At 41.0% G+C, this 20232-nt stretch overlaps 1 protein-coding gene across 9 annotated transcripts in view; it reads left to right on the top strand.

The window, feature by feature from the left end:
* Window positions 1-721: 721 nt before the first annotated feature.
* Window positions 722-20232, top strand: part of LOC141148189 (guanylate-binding protein 1-like) — a 229852-nt gene continuing 210341 nt past the window's right edge. For 4 of the 9 annotated variants that reach the window (XR_012245180.1, XR_012245181.1, XM_073635388.1 and 1 more), the window contains exons 1-6: window positions 722-819; window positions 6175-6339; window positions 6790-6966; window positions 9041-9188; window positions 12313-12395; window positions 19430-19617. Coding sequence is in view for 7 of the 9 variants with exons in the window: in XM_073635388.1 (XP_073491489.1) it covers window positions 19443-19617 (175 nt within the window). In the remaining 2 variants the exon portion in view is untranslated. Of the gene's footprint in view, window positions 820-6174; window positions 6340-6789; window positions 6967-9040; window positions 9189-12312; window positions 12396-12790; window positions 12810-16260; window positions 16410-19429; window positions 19618-20232 lie in introns of those variants that run through there. The other 5 variants (XM_073635392.1, XM_073635391.1, XM_073635393.1 and 2 more) reach the window with 5 other exon arrangements.

A 20232-nucleotide genomic window follows, 5' to 3' on the forward strand; every position in this document is an offset into this window, starting at 1 on the left:
GGGCACAGTGCTGAATCGAGTGAGGACTCAGGTAAGCATTGAGGGTGAGAGGTTGACAAAAATACTGGGACATTTTAACGTTATTGCAAGGCATGCCCCGTACACACGAGTGGAAATTCCGCCAGTCCGATGAGAGCTTTTGGTCGGAAATTCCGACCGTGTGTATGCTCCATCGGACTTTTGCTGGCGGAATTCCAGCCAGCAAAAGATTGAGAGCAGGTTCTCAATTTTTCGGTCGGAAAAAGTTCCGATCGGAAATTCAGATCATCTGTACCAATTCCGACACGCAAAATTCCTACGCATGCTCGGAAGCAATTCGACGCATGCTCGGAAGCATTGAACCTCGGCTCGTCGTAGTGTTGTACGTCACCGCGTTCTTGACGGTCGTAAGTTCAGAGAACTTTTGTGTGACCCGTGTGTATGCAAGCCAAGCTTGAGCGGAATTCCGTCGGAAAAACCATCCAAGTTTTTCCGATGGAAATTCCGCTCGTGTGTACGGGGCATAAGAGTAAAAAAATGTCTTGGCTTTACAACCACTTTAAGGGTTTAACATTTTCATGTAAAAGAATGCACATTTATTATTTATTTATTGTAAAATAAAAATAATAAAACAATAAAAAGGTTTTGGCAACAAAGTTGCTAACAGCAGAATTACGAGGCATCGGAGAGATTTCGCAGAATTTTGTACACATTCAACCAATTTTGCATACAGGGTGCGCTGTTTTCACTTTCATTTCCTTATATACTGAAGTCAGCACAGAATTAAACAGCTTCTTCTTCAGCTCCGCAGCAGAAAGGTCCCTGTCGATCTGCAGGGAGGTAAGGAAACTACATTTGAATCAAAAATGTAGAATTAGTAAATATAGTTACTGAGCAATACCCAGTAGTCAGTGTGTGAATACACAAATGTTGCATTTTCATATAAAGAGAAATAAGAGAGAAAGCTGTTTTGCTAATCTACTCATCTCTCACAGTTCCTTGTTATACAAGTCCAAATGTTCAGTACCCAAAAACATTTTATAAACATGTTTATTGCTGCCCTCGTCTGACATTTATTAGATGTTTTTATTTTACAGTTTAGTATTTTACTGTGTTTACTCATAGATCGTGTTTTAATTATTTTTTTTTTTGGGGGGGGGGGGGGGTTGTTTCTTTATAAGTATTTTTTTTAGTCCTTTGTGTTATAGAGGGAATTAAATCTGTCTTCATTGATGGCTCAAATTATATGCATTACCCTTATCGTTTTTAACATACCACATTGCAGTATTGCAGTAGCACAGCTCACGTGTTGCATTCCCCCCCACAGCCTGTATCAATGAATACTGCCCCCAGTTACGATGCAGACTATCATAAAATGGCCATTTTTATTCACAAGCGATTGTTTTGTGAGAGACCCTAAAACCAAACTAAGTCCAGTTGCTGAGATTCTTCACCAATCATCTACCTAAACCTGGATCCAGGGCTGTGGGAATCAAAACAGCACTTTAGGGCTACTGCCTAAAGATTAAAGGGCATAGCTAAGGTCAGATTTAGAGCTTGGGGGGGGGGGGGGGGGCCCAGAGCACTTCAGGTTTTGGGGGCCCCTCTTACACAAAGTTGGTTTACATTCTCAATGACAGTTGCAGATTTTTCAAATGCATGAGACAACATCGTTCACTTGAGCCGCCAAAATTGTTTTTTAAAAACGATACAATATACCAATCTGGATTAAACTGTTTACAGATGATGGCCATCAAAATATTACTTCCAAAGATACATTCAATAAAAGAAGTATGTTTTTTTTTATACATTCCAAATTATTTTATTAATTATTTTTAATATTTTATATAATTGTTTTATATATTATTTTGTATAGAGGGGGCCCCTTTTACCCCCTTATAAATCCAGCACTGGGCGTAGCACCAAACCCCAACAATTATTAACTGATAACTTTTTTTCTTATTTTGTCAAAACTTTATTTACCTCCATGCTTCCCTATCTAACCTAAAAGTGTTAAACTAAGCTACTGTGCTTATTATCAGTGATAATGATGAATAAAAGCTGTAAGTGTACAGATAAGTTCCCCTTTTGTTCTCAAACGTAATAAATAATAACTATGCATAGAAAGTGTCTAAACCAAAGAGCAATTAAAATTGTTATCATTTAAAAAAAATTTCACAATATATTTTTTATTGAAAAACTATACAAATATACAACTAATGCATATAGTATAAGAAGGTATCGAAAAGGTTTACATGGTAGCAAGAGTAAATAAACATAAATGAATATAATGGAGCAAGATGAGCTGTTATCAGGCGCAGATGAATAAATAAACATTAATGAGAATTATAAATTAAATTATAGCAATCATGATCTGCAATAACCAAATATAAGTCCAAATAGAACAGAGCGTATCATAAAAAAGAGTCTATTCTGAAACATTTCCTCAAGGGATTGTAGGCAGCAAGGCATAAAGACTTAAATAATAAAAAAAAAAAACATCACCACAACTCAGGCTAAATAACATAAGAAAAATACTGAAACCGTCCCCCCAAAAGCCAGGTTTGTTAAAAAAAAAAACAGACCTGACCCCAACCTACCTCCCTGAACAGCTGCTTAGAAATTATTTGGAAAGTATGTCCAACCTTATGTCAGAGAGGTAAACACCATCACATCTCTAAATTCTGGGTGTAAATCCTTCAAGTCTGAAATGTCGGAAAGTAAAACCACCAATTGATGACAAAAATTTCTCAAGCGCCCTATTAACTCTTTCACATTTCTTCAAGAGGTCTTAATATGGCAAAAAATCAAACCATGTCAGTCTAGAGACGATTTCAGAAAAAAAATTATCACAGTCATCCAAATGAAGTTTGTGTTTAGCTTTAGTCATTTTCTGCCCAATATCATCACCCCCTAACTCTAAATGTAAGATAAGAGTATACAACATTCCTGATTCAAAAAACAAATAATTATTTTTCATACCCCTTCTATTGTGCCAACATATTTTTACAAGTACAGGATTAAAAGTCAGATATTCAGAACATACTTTTTCTTTTTTTTTCTTTAATACTTTATTTAATTCAACCATGTAACAGAGTGACAACAATCTTACCACAATCAACTTTTTATCTGCCCACCCTTAAATATTTTAAGCATATAACATTTATACACCCAGTTTCCTATGAGCAAAGGTTTTTGCCCTGTATAAGGTATTTTTTTTTGTTTTGTTTTTAATTAGCATAAGACAGACACAAATAATAAAAAAAAATAAGGAATAAAGGTTTTACATAAATAAATAAAATCATCTGCCACATCTAATTTCATTGTCCTGGTGTTTCAGGTCCTTCAAAAATGTGATAGGCAGTCAGGAAATGAAATGTGTAATTTATGCCTGACGGTGTTACTTGAATGTTGGTCCTCTGTATGTGGCCAGGCTATGTAAAAGTCTCATACATGTGGTACTTCCATGCTCATGAGGAGTAGCAGAATATATATTGGGGTGTAATTTTTGCTATGTACATGCTATGTGTTAGAAATATCTTACAACTTTGTGTAAAAAAAAAAAAAAAAACTTTCATTTTCTTTCCACATTTTTCAAAAACTTGTGGAAAAAAAATTACATGTTCAAAAGACTCATCATGCCTCCTAGAATATATACGTTGGGGTGTTTGCTTTGCAAAATGGGGTCATTTTGTGGGCATTTCTATTGTCTTGGTGCTCCAGGGCCTTCAAAAATGTGATAGGTAGTCGGTTGTCTCCGCTGACATCCGTCGCTCCATAGGCTAACATGGAGCGCCCGTTCAGGTCCGCCGTCAAAACTGACAGGCGGACCTGAACAGTCCGATCGTGTGAAAGGGGCCTTACAGTATGAAATGCAGACACTATTTATTTTGAAACTAACACTACTCAAAATAAGAAAATAAAAAAAGTGCATACTGTACATTTTCTTGAATTTTATTGTCTAAGGATTGTGAAAAAAAAAATCATTGTTGCAAGACGGTATCATAAAAAGTAAGCATTCTTTGTCTTTAAAAAACAATATATGTATTACCTTGTTAGTTTTAGTAATGACAAAGTTTTTTGTTTTTTTCTGTTTCATAAATTTTTATTGAGTGAAAGTAAGAATCGCATACAGCATTCCATTGTAACATTCGAACAATAGATTACATTCAGATACAATAACATTCTGTGTCTGGAAAATGAGTTCTTAGTATAATTAAGAAACAGTTTATACAGTCCAGTTTAGGACTGTCTTTAAAAGAAATTAAAGTAATAAAATAAAAAAAGGGGGGGGGGTGAAAGGGGTGTGGGGTTAGGGGTTCATTTTGTGCTAAATTTTTCTCTTTTCTTTATTCTTTTCTCCCTTCCTCTAGTATCAGATGTATTCTATTGTGAGGTTGTGTTTTCTGTATTTATACATTTACTGCTTCGTATGCAGAGGAAGATTTAAATTGTATCCAATTATACCATATCGAGGTGAATTTGGATATTTTTTCCTGTGAGATGCTAATGAGTTCTTCTATTTTCTCTATGTTATTGATTCTGTGGAACCAAATTCTTTTTTTGATAAAAATGATAGTTGAACGCCGGTGGCAAGGTATACAGTTATTATATATACAAAGTTATTGCCAAATAAACAGGTCCATAGCAAAGCCAAAAATAAAAAAAATGAGTGGTAGGATCGGTACCTTTAATTTCAGTTTAGTATTGAATGGACCAGTGTAAAATAATAATGGGATACATCAGTTGCTATGCTGTGTTTTTGAAATATTCTCTGATGTGCAAATATTTGCAAAATAATTTTGGGAAAATGCATATTATCACCATGTTACTATTAGATTCCAGTGGAGCTGGTAAAAAGTTGTGATATTTTTAGGATTCGTCAAATAGGGGGTACAGTAAATGTTTTTTTAATATATTTTTTAATAGAAAATATCCCAGATAGCAAAGATAACTTGCCACAAATTTGTGGCAGTGTTGAATTGTAATGCCCCGTACACACGGTCGGAGTTTCCGACGGAAAATGTGTGATAGGACCTTGATGTCAGAAATTCCGACCGTGTGTAGGCTCCATCACACATTTTCCATCGGAATTTCCGACACACAAAGTTTAAGAGCAGGATATAAAATTTTCCGACACCAAAATCCGTTGTCGGAAATTCCGATCGTGTGTACACAAATCCGACGCACAAAGTGCCACGCATGCTCAGAATAAATTAAGAGAGAAAGCTATTGGCTACTGCCCCGTTTATAGTCCCGACGTACGTGTTTTACGTCACCGCGTTCAGAACGATCGGATTTTCTGACAACTTTGTGTGACCGTGTGTATGCAAGACAAGTTTGAGCCAACATCCGTCAGAAAAAATCCTAGGATTTTGTTGTCGGAATGTCCGATCAATGTCCGACCGTGTGTACGGGGCATAAGTCTAGTTAGTTTGCTGCATGTTTTTACTGGCATGTTGTACACTTGCAGAGCACTTGGACACTTGGGCACATTGCAGGGAGCAAAGATGAAAATTCAGTCACAGTGACCCCCTGTGGTGGGATGACTATTGCACAACATAACTGAACAAGAACTTGCAGCAAACTTGCATAATGTTTCCAAAGAAAATTGATCTGGGGTCATGCAATGATGACTGTCATTTTCAAACTTGCAGCACAATTGCTTGCTATCTGGGATAGTGGCAGACAGTGGTGGCTGGTACTGCATTTTTTTTAGGGGGGGAGAGCGGCAAAACAAACCCCCCCCACCAGGTCCGCACTTACCCCATCCAGGTTGCGGTTTCTCCAGCTTCTCCTTCTGGCTAACCCGGTCTTAAGATCTACCTCCTGTCCTGATTGGCAGGGAGGAGAAGCCGAAAGACAATAGCGAATACTGATTAGCTAATGTCACAAGTGGGTTCGGGGGACAGAGCCCAACCTTTTTGAAGCCAATTATAGCCTCGGGCTCTAATCATGTGCTTCAGAAAAAAAAAAAACTCATAGAAACCTATGAGTCCGGCACCCCGCATGAAGATTAGAGGGGGGCGCATGGAGATTAGGGGGTGGCGCCCCTGCACCCCTTATGGACCGGCCGCCGCTGGTGGCAGGTGTATTCATTATATAAAGAAGGTACATTTAAAATGATTGTAAAGTTTTTCCATTGGAATTTTTTTTTTTTATCTAATTCTCATACTTGTCTTTTAATTGTAATAGGAAGGAGGAGGCCTTCATTTTTTTTATATAAGGTTGCTCAGATGACAGCACAGACGCCACTCCCGAGGAAGTAATTTATTGACAAAACATGTTGAATGGGATCAGTCTATGATGTCCTCACATCGAACAGGATAATATCGGTGACCCCACTCCTGATGCTTGGAGGTATTTTTTGTCCCAGAGGCACTTCTTAAATAGTACTGTATAGCAAATGTGAATTTTATATTTTTTTGTTTAATAAAGTTTTATGTTATGCAAGCCTCTGAATTTTTTCTGAATAATTACTGAAACGAGAGCCTGCACATTGGGGGGGGGGGGGAGGGGTAAAGAGAGAACGGATCCAGCTAAAACACCAATTTTGACCTATTTTGAGATAATTTGTCAACACCACCTGGTTATCCCTTAGGGTGTGCACTGTGATAATTAATTTATGAATTTGGTGGAAGACACAGAGGAGTCATTGGAAACATTAGGACAAAGTCTTGGAAGATGGGGAATTATTTCCAAGTGGGCTATTTTTTTTGATATGCACAGTTTATTTTGCACTTATATTTGGTTATTGGAGATTATGATTGTTATCATTTTAATTGTTGAATTTTTATTTCAATTGCACAGTTTTATTTTGAGCTTCTGAGGAAGTCCCACTGGGATGCAACGCATCAAATGGAGTTGGTCCATTACGTTAGCGCTCCACTGGGAGGAGTTTCGAAAAGTCGTTGTGCGAACTAAATGGCTGCAGTGATCGCTGTGAGACCAAGCGGTGGAGTGAATGACATTATAAGTTCTGTTTATGTGAGTAATATTTTTAAACGTTCTTTATTTACATTTTTTTCATGTTTACCATGAAACATAACAAAAATAATACTGATCCTATACATGAAGGAACATCACCGAACATCATATACATGAAGGAACATCAGGGAAGTTCACAGGGACTACTATGAGTTGAAAAGATAAGTGATTTACAGCACATTTGAAAAAAAAAATTGGGGCCAATCACATGCCTTCCTGATGGTATGGCATGATGCAGTGGCGTCACTAGAGTTGGTGTCACCTGGTGTGGTAAAACATGGCGTCACCCCACCTTCCCCTTTATAACACCTCACATATCCTCCTCTGTTACATATAATTCCCCTGCAGCCCTCCTTCAATAATATTTACCCTTCCCCCACAATTATAATTTCCCTGCAGCCCCCCTTCAATTATAATTACCCACCCCCTACACAAATAATAATTACCCTACAGCCACCTTCAAATTGAATTCCCATACACTCCGCAATCTCACATTGCATACAATTCCCCTGCACCATCCCCCCAGAAGGGTGTCTCACCTCTTCCCCGGCTGGCATCACTCCATCCAGCTCAGGCTAGTAAACAACCACCCATTACCAGGACAACTGGGGAGCGCACACCGTGTGGTCACATCATGTCCAAGAGAAGTGAGCCAAGCTTATCCTGCAATGGGAGGACGGGAGGTAGGATAAACAGAGAACCGACCATTCATGTCTTCCCTCCTCAGAGGTCACTGCTACTCCTCCTGTGTTGTCACCTAATTCCAGTTGGGGCCCCTCACATACACATATATATTCATAAAAGGGACCCTTCACATATACATATATATCTACTTGATGGTGTCACCTCTCTGACTGGTGTCACTCGGGTGCTGACCACACCCCCTGCACCCCCAAAGTGACCCCACTGGCATAATGGATAAGTACAGTATCTGCCTGTATTTCCCATCATTGAGGACACCATTGATCCTGACCAAATCCCCAACTCCATTTGCAGAAATGCAGCTCCAAACTTGCAAGGAACCTCCAACATGCTTCACTGTTGCCTGCAAACGCTCATTATTGTATCGCTCTCCAGCCCTTCGCCAACAAACTGCCTCCTGCTACAGGCAAAAATTTCAAATTTTGGCTCATCAGTCCAGAGCACCTGCTGCCATTTTTCTGCACCCCAGTTCCTGTGTTTTTGTGCATAGTTAAGTCACTTAGGCTTGTTTCCGTGTCAGAGGTATAGCTTTTGGCCACAATTCTTCCATGAAGACCACTTTTGCCCAGACTTCTCCAGACAGTAGATGGGTGTACCTGGGTCCCACTGGTTTCTGCCAGTTCTGTGTTGATGGCACTGCTGGACATCTTCCGAAGTTGAAGGGAAGTAAGCATGATGTGTCTCTCATCTGCTGCATTAGGTTACCTTGGCCAACCACTGCATCTATGGTCCTCAACATTTCCCGTTTCTTTGTGCTTTTGTAAAAGAGCTTGAAAAGCACATCTGGAAACCACAGTCTGCTTTTAAATCTTTGCCAATTGTGGGAAGCTATTGATAACTGGATTGCTTTGTGAACTCCTCCTAGGACTGGCCCTTTACCTTATACAGGCCATTTTGGTACTCCAGCATATCCGAGTTTTAGAGTACTTTCTTCTATAAAATGCCCATGTCATCATGTCATGTTTTTGATCTTGTGATTCAATACTGACCGGATGGTCATTTTTTTAGATTGTATACTGAAACTTTGGTAGTTTTTATATACTTTTCGTTATACTTTTCTTAAACAATAAGCTTTTATTGATGTTAAAATGTAGCATTTGTACAATCATACTAACATTTGTACATGAGTATCATATAAAAATATAACTGTATATAACTGAATTTAATGATAGAGTATTTTACTAGCGAAACCAACAAGATGGCTTTGTAATCAGCCTATGTTCTTAGTGGTCGTACTAGCCAAAAAACATATCGTTTCGAAGGGTGTTAAGGGTCTAAAGAAATGTTTTTGTCTCTGAGTGTTCATGATGAAGTCATGTACTTGTTGGTATTCCTTGAAATGTAGTGGTGTTTGTCCTATTTCTTTTTGTAGATCTGCTTGAGACTTGATTTTGTTGTTCTTTAAACAATGTGCGACTAGAAGTGGAGTGTTTCTGTTGTAAAGTGATTGGATGGAACCAACCATTCCTGAGGGGAAGTCAGGGTTTGTTGTCAGTGGAGTTAGTGGCCCTAGTGAGGAGGTAAGTAAATGTCTCTGATTAATTGTTTGTAGGGTTTTTAATGTTGCCCCTATGAGAGGATGTTGTGATAATTGTTTCGGACACAGGTTCCAAGGAATCCATGGAGCATATGATATCGGAATAGGTCCTATGTTATTTTCCAGTCCCACCCAATCTTTATTCTCTTTGTGGCCTGTCCAATCTATGATTCTAGTTAATTGTGTAGCTAGGTAATAATTTTTAAAATAAGGAAAACCCGTGCCTCCATTTTGTTTGTTCATAGTAAGTAAATTTAGACTGATTCTAGGTTTTTTGGAGTTCCAAAGGAATTTTCTTAGCAGGGAGTGTAGGGATTTAAAGAAGCTTGAAGGTAGTATTATGGGTACTGTTTGGAAGAAGTATAGTATTCTGGGCAAAACTGTCATTTTAATTATAGCTGCCCAACCAAACCACGAGAAGTACTTCATTGTCCATTTTTCTAAATCTTTGGTGACATTTTTTAAAAGTGGTTGAAAATTGGCTTTATACATGGAATCCAACTTTGGGGTTAATTGTATTCCCAGGTAAGTGAGGGATGTTGTTTCCCATTTAAATTTGCAGTTGTTTTTTGTGTTATTTAATGTAGCCTCCCTAAGTGTTAGGTTCAGCACTTCAGATTTGTTGTAATTTATTTTGAAGTTTGATATATAGCTATATTGGGAAAATACATTACATAGGTTGGGCATGGTAATATGTGGTTGGGATATGAAGAATAGTAAATCATCAGCGTAAGCTGCGCATTTATATATTTTGTTTTTGACATTGAAACCATGAATGTCAGGTATTTTATTTATAATGCGAATTAGTGGTTCCAGGGTGAGAATAAATAGTAGGGGTGATAATGGACATCCCTGTCTTGTCCCATTTTGAATTCTTACTTTGTCAGATAATGTTCCATTTATTTTAATTTGGGCTGTTGGGTTATAGTATAAGGCCTTTATCCAAGCTAACATATGTGATTTTAAACCGATATGGGAACATACGGCAAATAAGAAGTCCCACGACACTCGGTCGAAGGCCTTCTCCACATCGGTTGATAATAACATGCCTTCGTGTTTATCTATGTGTATTTTATGTATGAGATTCATGGATTTAATTACATTATCTTTGGCCTCTCTGCCAGGCATGAATCCCACTTGTTCAGGTTCTATTAATTGATTCAGTAATGGTCTTAATCGGTTTGCTAATATTTTCGTATGAATTTTTAGATCAAGGTTAAGTAGGGATTAGGGATGAGCTTCGAGTTCGAGTCGAACTCATGTTCGACTCGAACATTGGCTGTTCGCAAGTTCGCCGAACTGCGAAGAATTTGGGGTGTTCGCGGCAAATTTGAATGCCGCGGAACACCCTTTAAAAGTCTATGGGAGAAATCAAAAGTGCTAATTTTAAAGACTTATATGCAAGTTATTGTCATAAAAAGTGTTTGGGGACCTGGGTCCTGCCCCAGGGGACATGTATCAATGCAAAAAAAGTTTTGAAAACGGCCGTTTTTTCAGGAGCAGTGATTTTAATAATGCTTAAAGTCAAACAATAAAAGTATAATATCCCTTTAAATTTCGTAGCTGGGGGGTGTCTATAGTATGCCTGTAAAGGGGCGCATGTTTCCTGTGTTTAGAACAGTCTGACAGCAAAATGACATTTCGAAGGAAAGAAGCCATTTAAAACTACTCGCGGCTATTGCATTGCTGGTCCGACAATACACATAGAAGTTCATTGATAAAAATGGCACAGGGGAACCCCGAACCAAAATTTTTAAAAAAATGACGTGGGGGTCCCCCTAAATTCCATACCAGACCCTTCAGGTCTGGTATGGATTTTAAGGGGAACCCCGCGCCAAAAAAAAAAAAAAAACGGCGTGGGGTCTCCCCAAAAATCCATACCAGACCCTTATCTGAGCACGCAACCTGGCAGGTCGCAGGAAAAGAGGGGGGGACGAGAGAGCGCCCCCCCTCCTGAACCGTACCAGGCCACATGCCCTCAACATTGGGAGGGTGCTTTGCGGTAGCCCCCCAAAACACCTTGTCCCCATGTTGATGAGGACAAGGGCCTCATCCCCACAACCCTGGCCGGTGGTTGTGGGGGTCTGCGGGCAGGGGGCTTATCAGAATCTGGAAGCCCCCTTTAACAAGGGGACCCCCAGATCCCGGCCCCCCCCTGTGTGAAATGGTAAGGAGGTACAAAAGTACCCCTACCATTTCACTAAAAAACTGTCAAAAATTTTCAAAATGACAAGAGACAATTTTTGACAATTCCTTTATTTAAATGCTTCTTCTTTCTTCTATCTTCCTTCATCTTCTTCTTCTGGTTCTTCTGGCTCTTCTGGTTCTTCCTCTGGCATTCTCGTCCAGCATCTCCTCCGCGGCATCTTCTATCTTCTTCTCCTCAGGCCGCTCCGCACCCATGGCATAGGGGGAGGCTCCCGCTGTTCTCTTCATCTTCTTCATCTTCTTCTCTTCTTCTTTTCTTCTCTTCTTCTCTTCTTCATTTTCTTCTCCGGGCCGCTCCGCATCCATGCTGGCATGGAGGGAGGCTCCCGCTGTGTGACGGCGTCTCCTCGCCTGACGGTTCTTAAATAACGGGGGGCGGGGCCACCCGGTGACCCCGCCCCCCTCTGATGCACGGTGACTTGACGGGACTTCCCTGTGACATCACAGGGAATGCCACAGGGAAGTCCCGTCCCCAAACACTTTTTATGACAATAACTTGCAGATAAGCCTTTAAAATTAGCACTTTTGATTTCTCCCATAGACTTTTAAAGTGTGTTCCGCAGCATTCGAATTTGCCGCGAACACCCCAAATTGTTCGCTGTTCAGTGAACTTGCGAACAGCCAATGTTCGAGTCGAACATGAGTTCGACTCGAACTCGAAGCTCATCCCTAACTGTTACATGTGCTCTCAGAAAGTCTTCAGAGATGTCATGTGGGTTTTTTAGGGAGTTCAATGTTTTGAGAAGATGTGGTATCAAAATGTCGGAGAAGGTCTTGTAATAATGGGCTGTGAGGCCGTCTGGTCCGGGGCTTTTCCCTGATTGGAGGGATTTAATGGCTTCAATCATTTCGTGTTCTGTTATCGGTTCTTCTAATGTTTGTGTGTCTATGTCTTTCAGAATGGGGAGGCCACTGTCTGTAAGGAATTTGTGAATTATTTCTTTTCTTGATCCTATAAGGTCTTTGGGTTTATGTGTAGAAGGTAAGTTGTATAGGTCTGTATAGTATTCTTGAAAACTTTGGGCAATCTTTTGAGTATCATTAGTAATTTGATTTTGTTTGGTCTTAATGGCCAATATGTTTGTAGATAATAAGGTTTCCTTCAAAACTTTTGCTAAAAATGTACCTGATTTGTCTCCATGTTCATAAAAGAACCCCTTTTGCGAAAAAAGGATCCTTTGGGCTTTGAGGTTCACGATGGACTGTAGTTTTTTCCTTAATTCAAGTAGAGTTGTGGCTGCTTCAATCACTAAAGATTGTTTATGTTTGGTTTCCATATCTCTTATGGCCTGTGTTAAAGCCATGTGTTCCTTTTCTGCTTCTCTCATTTTTGCAGCCCCCAACCTGATAAATTCCCCTCGGACCACGCATTTGTGAGCTTCCCAAATGTTCATAGGTATTATGTCTTCTGACTTGTTTTCTTTAAAGTAATATTTAATCGTTTCTGATATTTTGTTTGTGTCTGCCATATCAGTAAGCAGAGAAGGATTTAACCTTCAATTTGTAGTTCTGGGCCTTATAGCCTTTTTATGTAGAGTCATAGATATGGGTGCATGGTCCGAGAAGGTCTTTATTCCAATCTTAGCTGATTTTAGGAGGGGTGAGTCTCTTTGTGAGATAAAAATATAATCAATACGTGTAAATTTGTTATGTAATGTTGAAAAATATGTAAAATCCTTCCCTGTTGGATTACATGTACACCACGAGTCTATTAATGTGAGAGAGGCAAGGAGTGTTTTGATTCCTCTTAATTTTTTATACGGCACACTAGATTTGCCATCTGAAGTGTCCTGTAGGGGATTCAGTGCTAGGTTGAAGTCCCCTCCAAATACAATACAGCCTGTCGCGAAGCTTTTTAGTTCATCAATTACTCGTTGGCAAAATGTGATTTGCGCAGAGTTAGGAAAGTAGACGTTGGCCAACGTAATTGGAGTCCCTGCCCAATTTCCTTTGAGGAAGATATATCTTCCTTCTGTGTCTGTCAGTTGTTGTGAGATAACAATCTTTGAATTCTTGTGTAATAGAATGGAAACTCCTTTGGATTTGGATATGGAATTGGTTGCGTGGAACACTTGTGTGTATTGTTTGTCGTGTAGTTTGGGGATGTTACCTGTCTTCAAATGAGTCTCCTGGAGAAACACCACCGCTGGTTTAGCTTTATGTAGTTCTCGAAGTAACGATATTCTTTTTTCTGGTATGCTCAAGCCCCTGACGTTGTGAGATATTACAAAAGAATGATTATCGATCATTGTATATGACATTTTGATATATTATAGGTTATTACCTATTTGTTTGTGAAACAAAAGTAGAAAGAAAAAGAAAAGAAAAAAAAAAATGAAAGGAAAATAAAGTTTAGTAACTCTCTAGATGAGTGTCACGAGTAATAAGAGGTAGTAAACACGTCTCCAGGTCTTAGCCTAGGGAGAAAAGTGTAGTGGATGTGTGTTGGTAGATGCCAACGCACATCCACTGGTGGGAGCAGTGGGAGGTAGTTACTATAAGTGATCAGGAGGTAACAAAATCTTAAAACCTGATCAGTTAATCTGTGGTAAATACTAAAGTGTGTATGGACTCCCGTGACTCAGCTTACAGCATATAAAAATGGAATGAGTCATGATCCCCTTCCAGCCATTGGGCAGTATCATGAATTTATATAACCTTGTAACAACGAGAGCAGTGGTGCACAGCAACATCCATGCACCATTCCTCTAACAAATCCCCCAAATGCCCCCTAAGATGGTTAATTCTTATAAGGCGGGCGGGTGTGTGTCTGTATATCTAAAGTAAATAAAATAAGATTAATTACGTAAACTCTAATCTCTAGTCTCCCCCAAGAGTGCGCCACACAAGGCATCACTACACATCTGTCATCGTGCTACCAGAACTGTCTTAACCACTTCAATACCGGGCACTTAGACACCTTCCTGCCCAGACCAATTTTTAGCTTTCAGCGCTGTTGCAGTTTGAATGACAATTGCGCGGTCATGCCACACTGTACCCAAACTAAATTTTTATCATTTTGTTCCCACAAATAGAGCTTTCTTTTGGTGGTATTTGATCACCTCTGCAGTTTTTATTATTTGCTAAACAAATAAAAAAAGACCGAAAATTTGGGAAAAAATAAAAGTTTTGCTTTTGTTTCTGTTAAAAAAATGTGTAAATAAGTAAGTTTTCTCTTTCACTGATGGGCACTGATAAGGCGGCACTGACAGACACCGATACGGCGGCACCGATGAGGTGGCACTAATAAACGGGCACTGACGGGCACTGACGATGGGCACTGATATGCGGCACTGATGGGCACTGGTAGGTGGCACTGATGGGCACTCATGGGTGGCTCTGGGTGGCATTGGTTGGCACTGATAGGCACTGATAGGTGACACAGATGGGCACTGAAAGGCGGCACTGCTGGGCACTGATAGGGTGGCACTGATAGGCGGCACTGATAGGCGGCACTGCTGGGCACTGATAGGCGGCACTGTTGGGCACTAATAGGCGGCACTGCTGGGCACTGATACGTGGCACTGATGGGCACTGATACATGGCACTGATATGAGGCACTGATGGGCATCCCTGGTGGCACTGGCAGTGGTAGGCATTGGAGTGGGCACTGATTGGCAGCTGCCTGGGCACAGATTGGCAGCTGCCTGGGCACATAGTGGTATTTCTCTGGGGGTATAGGGGCATACCTGGTGGTCCAGTGTGGATGGCTTCCCTGGTGGTCCTGGGCGGCTTCCCTGGTGGTCCTGGGCGGCTTCCCTGGTGGTCCTGGGTGGGATCCGAGGGGGGGCTGTGCTGATAATCAATCAGCACAGACCCCCCCTGTCAGGAGAGCAGACGATCGGCTCTCTACTCGCTTCTGTCATTACCGGCTCTTCCTATTTACATCGTGATCAGCCGTGATTGGACACGGCTAATCACATGGTAAAGAGTCTCCGTCAGAGACTCTTTACCTAGATCTGTGTTGCGGGGCGTCAGACTGACACCCCGCAGCAACGATCGCCACGATGCGCGCCCCCGGGGGCGCGCAGCGGCTCAATATTCCTGATCACGTCATATGACGTCCGGTCAAGAATATCAAACCACTTTGCCGCCGTCATTTTGTAATAGGGCGGACGGCAAGTGGTTAATTATTGACAATCTGTCAGAAGTCAATCGGATGAATGCCTCCCCGGCAGCTCATGGCTGACCCGAACCATAATGAGTTCATTTTTCCGCTCACAAATTTTTGTTCAGACATATTTAAATTTTCAATAAATGTCAAATATGTCTTAATGTTGGTCTTCTATTTATATCTTTCTCTAAATGCTTATGTATTGTGTACAGACCAACATGTAGTCTAATACTAGGTAAAAGGATAAACAGTGGGTGAAAGAAACTGAGGAGCTAAACCAATGCACTTCGAATTTTGTTCTGTACTTATTAATCACTTAATGTGTTACCACTTTTCATTAATAGGTGTCACCTTTACATAAAAGATTTTTTTTTTAAAACACCTCTTTTGTGTTAGTTGTTGAAGGGAGGTAAAAATTTTTTATCATCAATTCCTTCTAGTCGTGCCTTAAACTCAAATACTCATTTACATGGTTATGATAACACCAAAGGAAAAAAGAAAAAATGAAAAATAAAAGGCGGCAGTCATTTTCTACCAAAAACCTTCAGGGTAATGAACCTTAAATCGCATTAGGTATGTTATAGGTGCAACATGCCATATGTATGTTTGCTTATAAGGGAGTTTTTGTTGTGTCATTCCAAATCCTTCCATTAGATGTCGCCCTTGTTGAAAAGATCTTATAAGGATTCAAAAGCATCTAAAGCGATCCTATTGAGAAACTCCCAGAGTCAGGAGATTAAACGTTGATCTGATGAAGTCGGGTGTTCACAACTGCCATGAGGCAGGGGCGGACTGACCATTGAGCCACTTGGGCACTGCCCGAGGGCCCTGGGCCACTAGGGGGCCCCATCAGGGGTGCCAGCCTCAGTAAAACCAGGGACAGTATGTATAAATCTGTGTTTTTTTTACATCTGTCTGTGTATACTGTGTGTACATGTATGTGTATACTGTGTGATTGTATACTGTGTGTGTGTGTATACTGTGTGGCCCCATAATCTCTGATTGCCTGGGGGCCCCATAATCTCCTATTGCCCGGGGGCCCCATGAGTTATCAGTCCGCCCCTGCCATGAGGTGTCAAAGTAAGTTCTCACTCCTATTATGGCTGGTTTTGTGAAGAGAGCTGCATATGTCAGATCAAATATTCTGGTAGATACTGGAGAGTCAGACAGAGTGTAAGTGATGTAAAGCACACATTACCCTGTAGCTTTATGCCTTGGAGGTGTAGAATGATCTGTTTGATCCGGATCCTGTATATTTGTCAGCCTTAGCTTTTGGATGATGAGGGTCTGGAGGGTGATGCTTGTGGAGTTGTGGGTGGAGATGATCTTTGTGGTGGGGTGCGAAATTCCTTGTACCATTCTGGTAAATCAATCAAAGGAAGTTGTAGCTGCTCAAAAAATGTTGGTATATCTTCAGGTATTCTTAGGTAGTGTTGTTTCCCTGCATATGTGGCATTCAAGGCAAAGGGAAAGCGCCAGCGGTATGGTATGCCTTTTTCTTTTAATGCAGTAGTCATGGGACGCATGGCTCGTCTGTTCTGCAATGTAATGTGTGATATATCTTGGAACGGTGTCACAGCATGTGCTTCAAACAGGATCCTTTCATTACGTCTAGCTTTGTTTAATATCTCCTCTTTCAATGGGAAGTTCTGCAGGCAGCAGTTTATGTCTCTTGGAGGAGCTGTGTCTGGGGGACGAGGTGCTAGAGCCCTGTGAGCTCGGACAAACTCAATATCAGTGTCCTTAGGGCGATCTAGCAAATCATTAAAAACTGCTTGTAGTGTTGATTTAGTTTGTGCAGTTTCTATATGTTCTGGAATTCCCCTTACTCTGATGTTCTGCCTGTGTCCTCTGAGCTTTTGGCTCAAATTTCTCTGGAATGCCGTCTGATCCCGGGGTGGATTGCGATCTGTGTTGTCTTTGGTTTGTGAGCAAGCTGTCTCTTCTGCCCCTATCGCAGATTTTATCAGTGCTGTAAGGGGTTTCTGAGTCACGGAGGTGCAGAGCTCAGCTAAACAGCTTCCATTCCCCTCGAGCTCCAAGCCACCGACACACTTGTTATACTTTTCTACTAGTCCTTAGTCTGCATTAAAAGTCCCAATGGGGCAAATATGTTTTCTATTTAAATCTTTGCCTGGGAAAGACCTTGCTGATGCAGTATAATCACCTTGTGTCTTGTTGTTGTGCTCAGTCTTGGCCAGTGGCGTAACTAGAAATAGCAGGGCCCCATAGCAAAATGTTGTATGGGTCCCCCCTGCAAACAGCCCCCCCCCCCCCACAGCTGCCCTAGTTTCAATGCAGCGTGACCTGTGCCACATACAGCGTGACCTGTGCCCAATACAGCGTGACCTGTGCCCAATACAGCGTGACCTGTTCCCCATACAGCGTGACCTGTGCCCAATACAGCCTGGTCTGCCTGTGCCCCATACAGCCTCACCTATGCAGAGGAAGAGGCAAGCCACCTGGATCAGCAGAGAGCGGGATTGCCCGCTGTAATAGCTTTCATTTGAATTTCCTTTCTTCCCGGGGCTCATCGTCACATAGCCCCACCTCTTGGCCCGACGCCCTTGATGACGTCACATGTCCCGCATTGGATCGGCGTTCTGTCTATCAAAGGCACCGGGCCAAAAGCTGGAGCTATGTGACGTGAGACCCGGGAACACTGGAAGTTCTAATGAAAGCTCTTACATCGGGCAATTCAGCTCTCTGCTGATACGGACAGCTCGCCTCTTCCTTTCCTCTCTCTTCCCCTGGCTGGGAGACTGTGCCGGCGGTGCTCTTATCCTCACTGGGCCCCACTTGGCTGCGGGCCCCATAGCGCCTGCATGGGTCGCTATGGTGGTAGTTACGCCCCTGGTCTTGGCATGACGTATGACCTGTGACATAAAAACTGTCTTCCACAACCTCACCTTAGTAGTTTGGCTGTTCCCCACCCAGTTTCAAGCATCCTTCTCAGCTGTTTCTATTTCAGTTAATGACTGTTTCAACCTACATATGAAATTGAAATTAGCACCTGATTAGTATAATTGGTTAATAATACACCTGACTCTAATCGTACATAATCCCCAACTGTGCAAGTGTACAAAGTGTGCAAGTGTAGAAACTGATCCTGGTTTGAAGCCAAAGGGTGGTCACACCAAAATTTGATTTGATTTAGATTTTTCTTCTGTTTGCTCACTTTACATTTTGTAAATTGATAAAAAATAAACAATTAAAATATATATTTCTAAAAGCATTCTTACTTTACAGCATTTCAAAAAATGCAATGGGGGCCCAGCAGGTAAACAATAACTACACACCCAAAAAGGTCATTTCAAAAAAACTGTTGGGTCTCTGTGTACATGGTGGGGGATACACCCATGTGTAGCCCACCACACTGCAACTGACAGTTATGTATCACCATACAGCACTGTGTGTTACAGTGTATAGCACTATATACCCCTCTACCCTGAAAAATTGAAACCAATACAGCACTGTATAGCAGAATCTATCTCTTCCTGTAAAATGTAAAAGAATACAGCACTGTGTAAAGCAAAATACTTTTTAGCACTGTGTAGCAGCTACAGTCTCTACCTACTCACTCAATGTCAACTCTCCCTATCTGCTCCAAGTCTCCAGCACACACTGAAAAAGGCTGCTGGTAAACCTGCCTTTTATACGGAAGGGGGCTGGCACGAAACCCCCATTAGTGGCCCTTCTAAGTTACTTGGCACATAGTAATAATAGTATAGTGGTGGATGGCCACAATAGTTAGTAATTTTCCCAAACTGTGAATCACTAGGGGTTGCCTCCAACTCAAGTTCAATCTAACCCAGAGGTTCATACCTGCTTGACGTACACTGTACACATTTTTGGTTTGGAGACACTTTAAATATGATCAACATGCCTGTGTTTGTCTTTAGGTAGGATAACAAAATGGAGGCTCCAGTGTGTCTGATTGAAAATCTCCAAAATGGAAGCCTCCGAGTCAATGATGAAGCGGTAGATATCTTGTGCAAGATAATTCAGCCATTGATTGTGGTGGCCATTGTTGGAATGTATCGTACTGGAAAGTCTTATTTGATGAATAAGTTGGCTGGTGTTCAAAAAGGTGAGAGATCCAATTCCAACTGATTGTTTTTTTTAAAGTGTATGTCTGGGCAAAATAAAATAAAAAATAGTATGTAGTACATCTCTGCAATACATGCACATTTTCTCATGTTGTAACCCTTTAAAGACTCTGCAAGTACAGCTCCACCCGACATGTTTTGTCATCAAGACTTTGTCACAGGGCTAAGTACTATTAGTTTTCATATTATCTTTGGAGGATATATCTGTACCTACTTGCAGTGTGGAGGAGATGGAGTGGTGTTATGCCATCTTTTAAAGGTAAGGGGCGCTAATAGGACCTACTGTGCAGTGGAGGAGACAAGGTGATGCTATTACCTATATCCCCTTAAAGGGGAAAAGCACAGTATGGAGCAATGGTATCCAGGTCCCAATGTTTAATGTGAGAGTTCATCTTATTTATAAATTGGGAAAGGAACACAGAGTGTTGGTGTGTCAATAGTTTCCATGTGGGATTCACGTGGAACAGCATATCAAGACTGAGCACTGAAGAGCACATTGCATACTTTTGGGTCACGTGTTAAAAAGGGACAGTATTGTATAATTCTGAGGAAAAGTTTTCAGAATTTAATTTATTATTGTGGTGTGATTGCACTGA

This window comes from Aquarana catesbeiana, linkage group LG06 (assembly GCF_042186555.1).
Source record: "Aquarana catesbeiana isolate 2022-GZ linkage group LG06, ASM4218655v1, whole genome shotgun sequence".
NCBI lineage: Eukaryota > Metazoa > Chordata > Amphibia > Anura > Ranidae > Aquarana > Aquarana catesbeiana.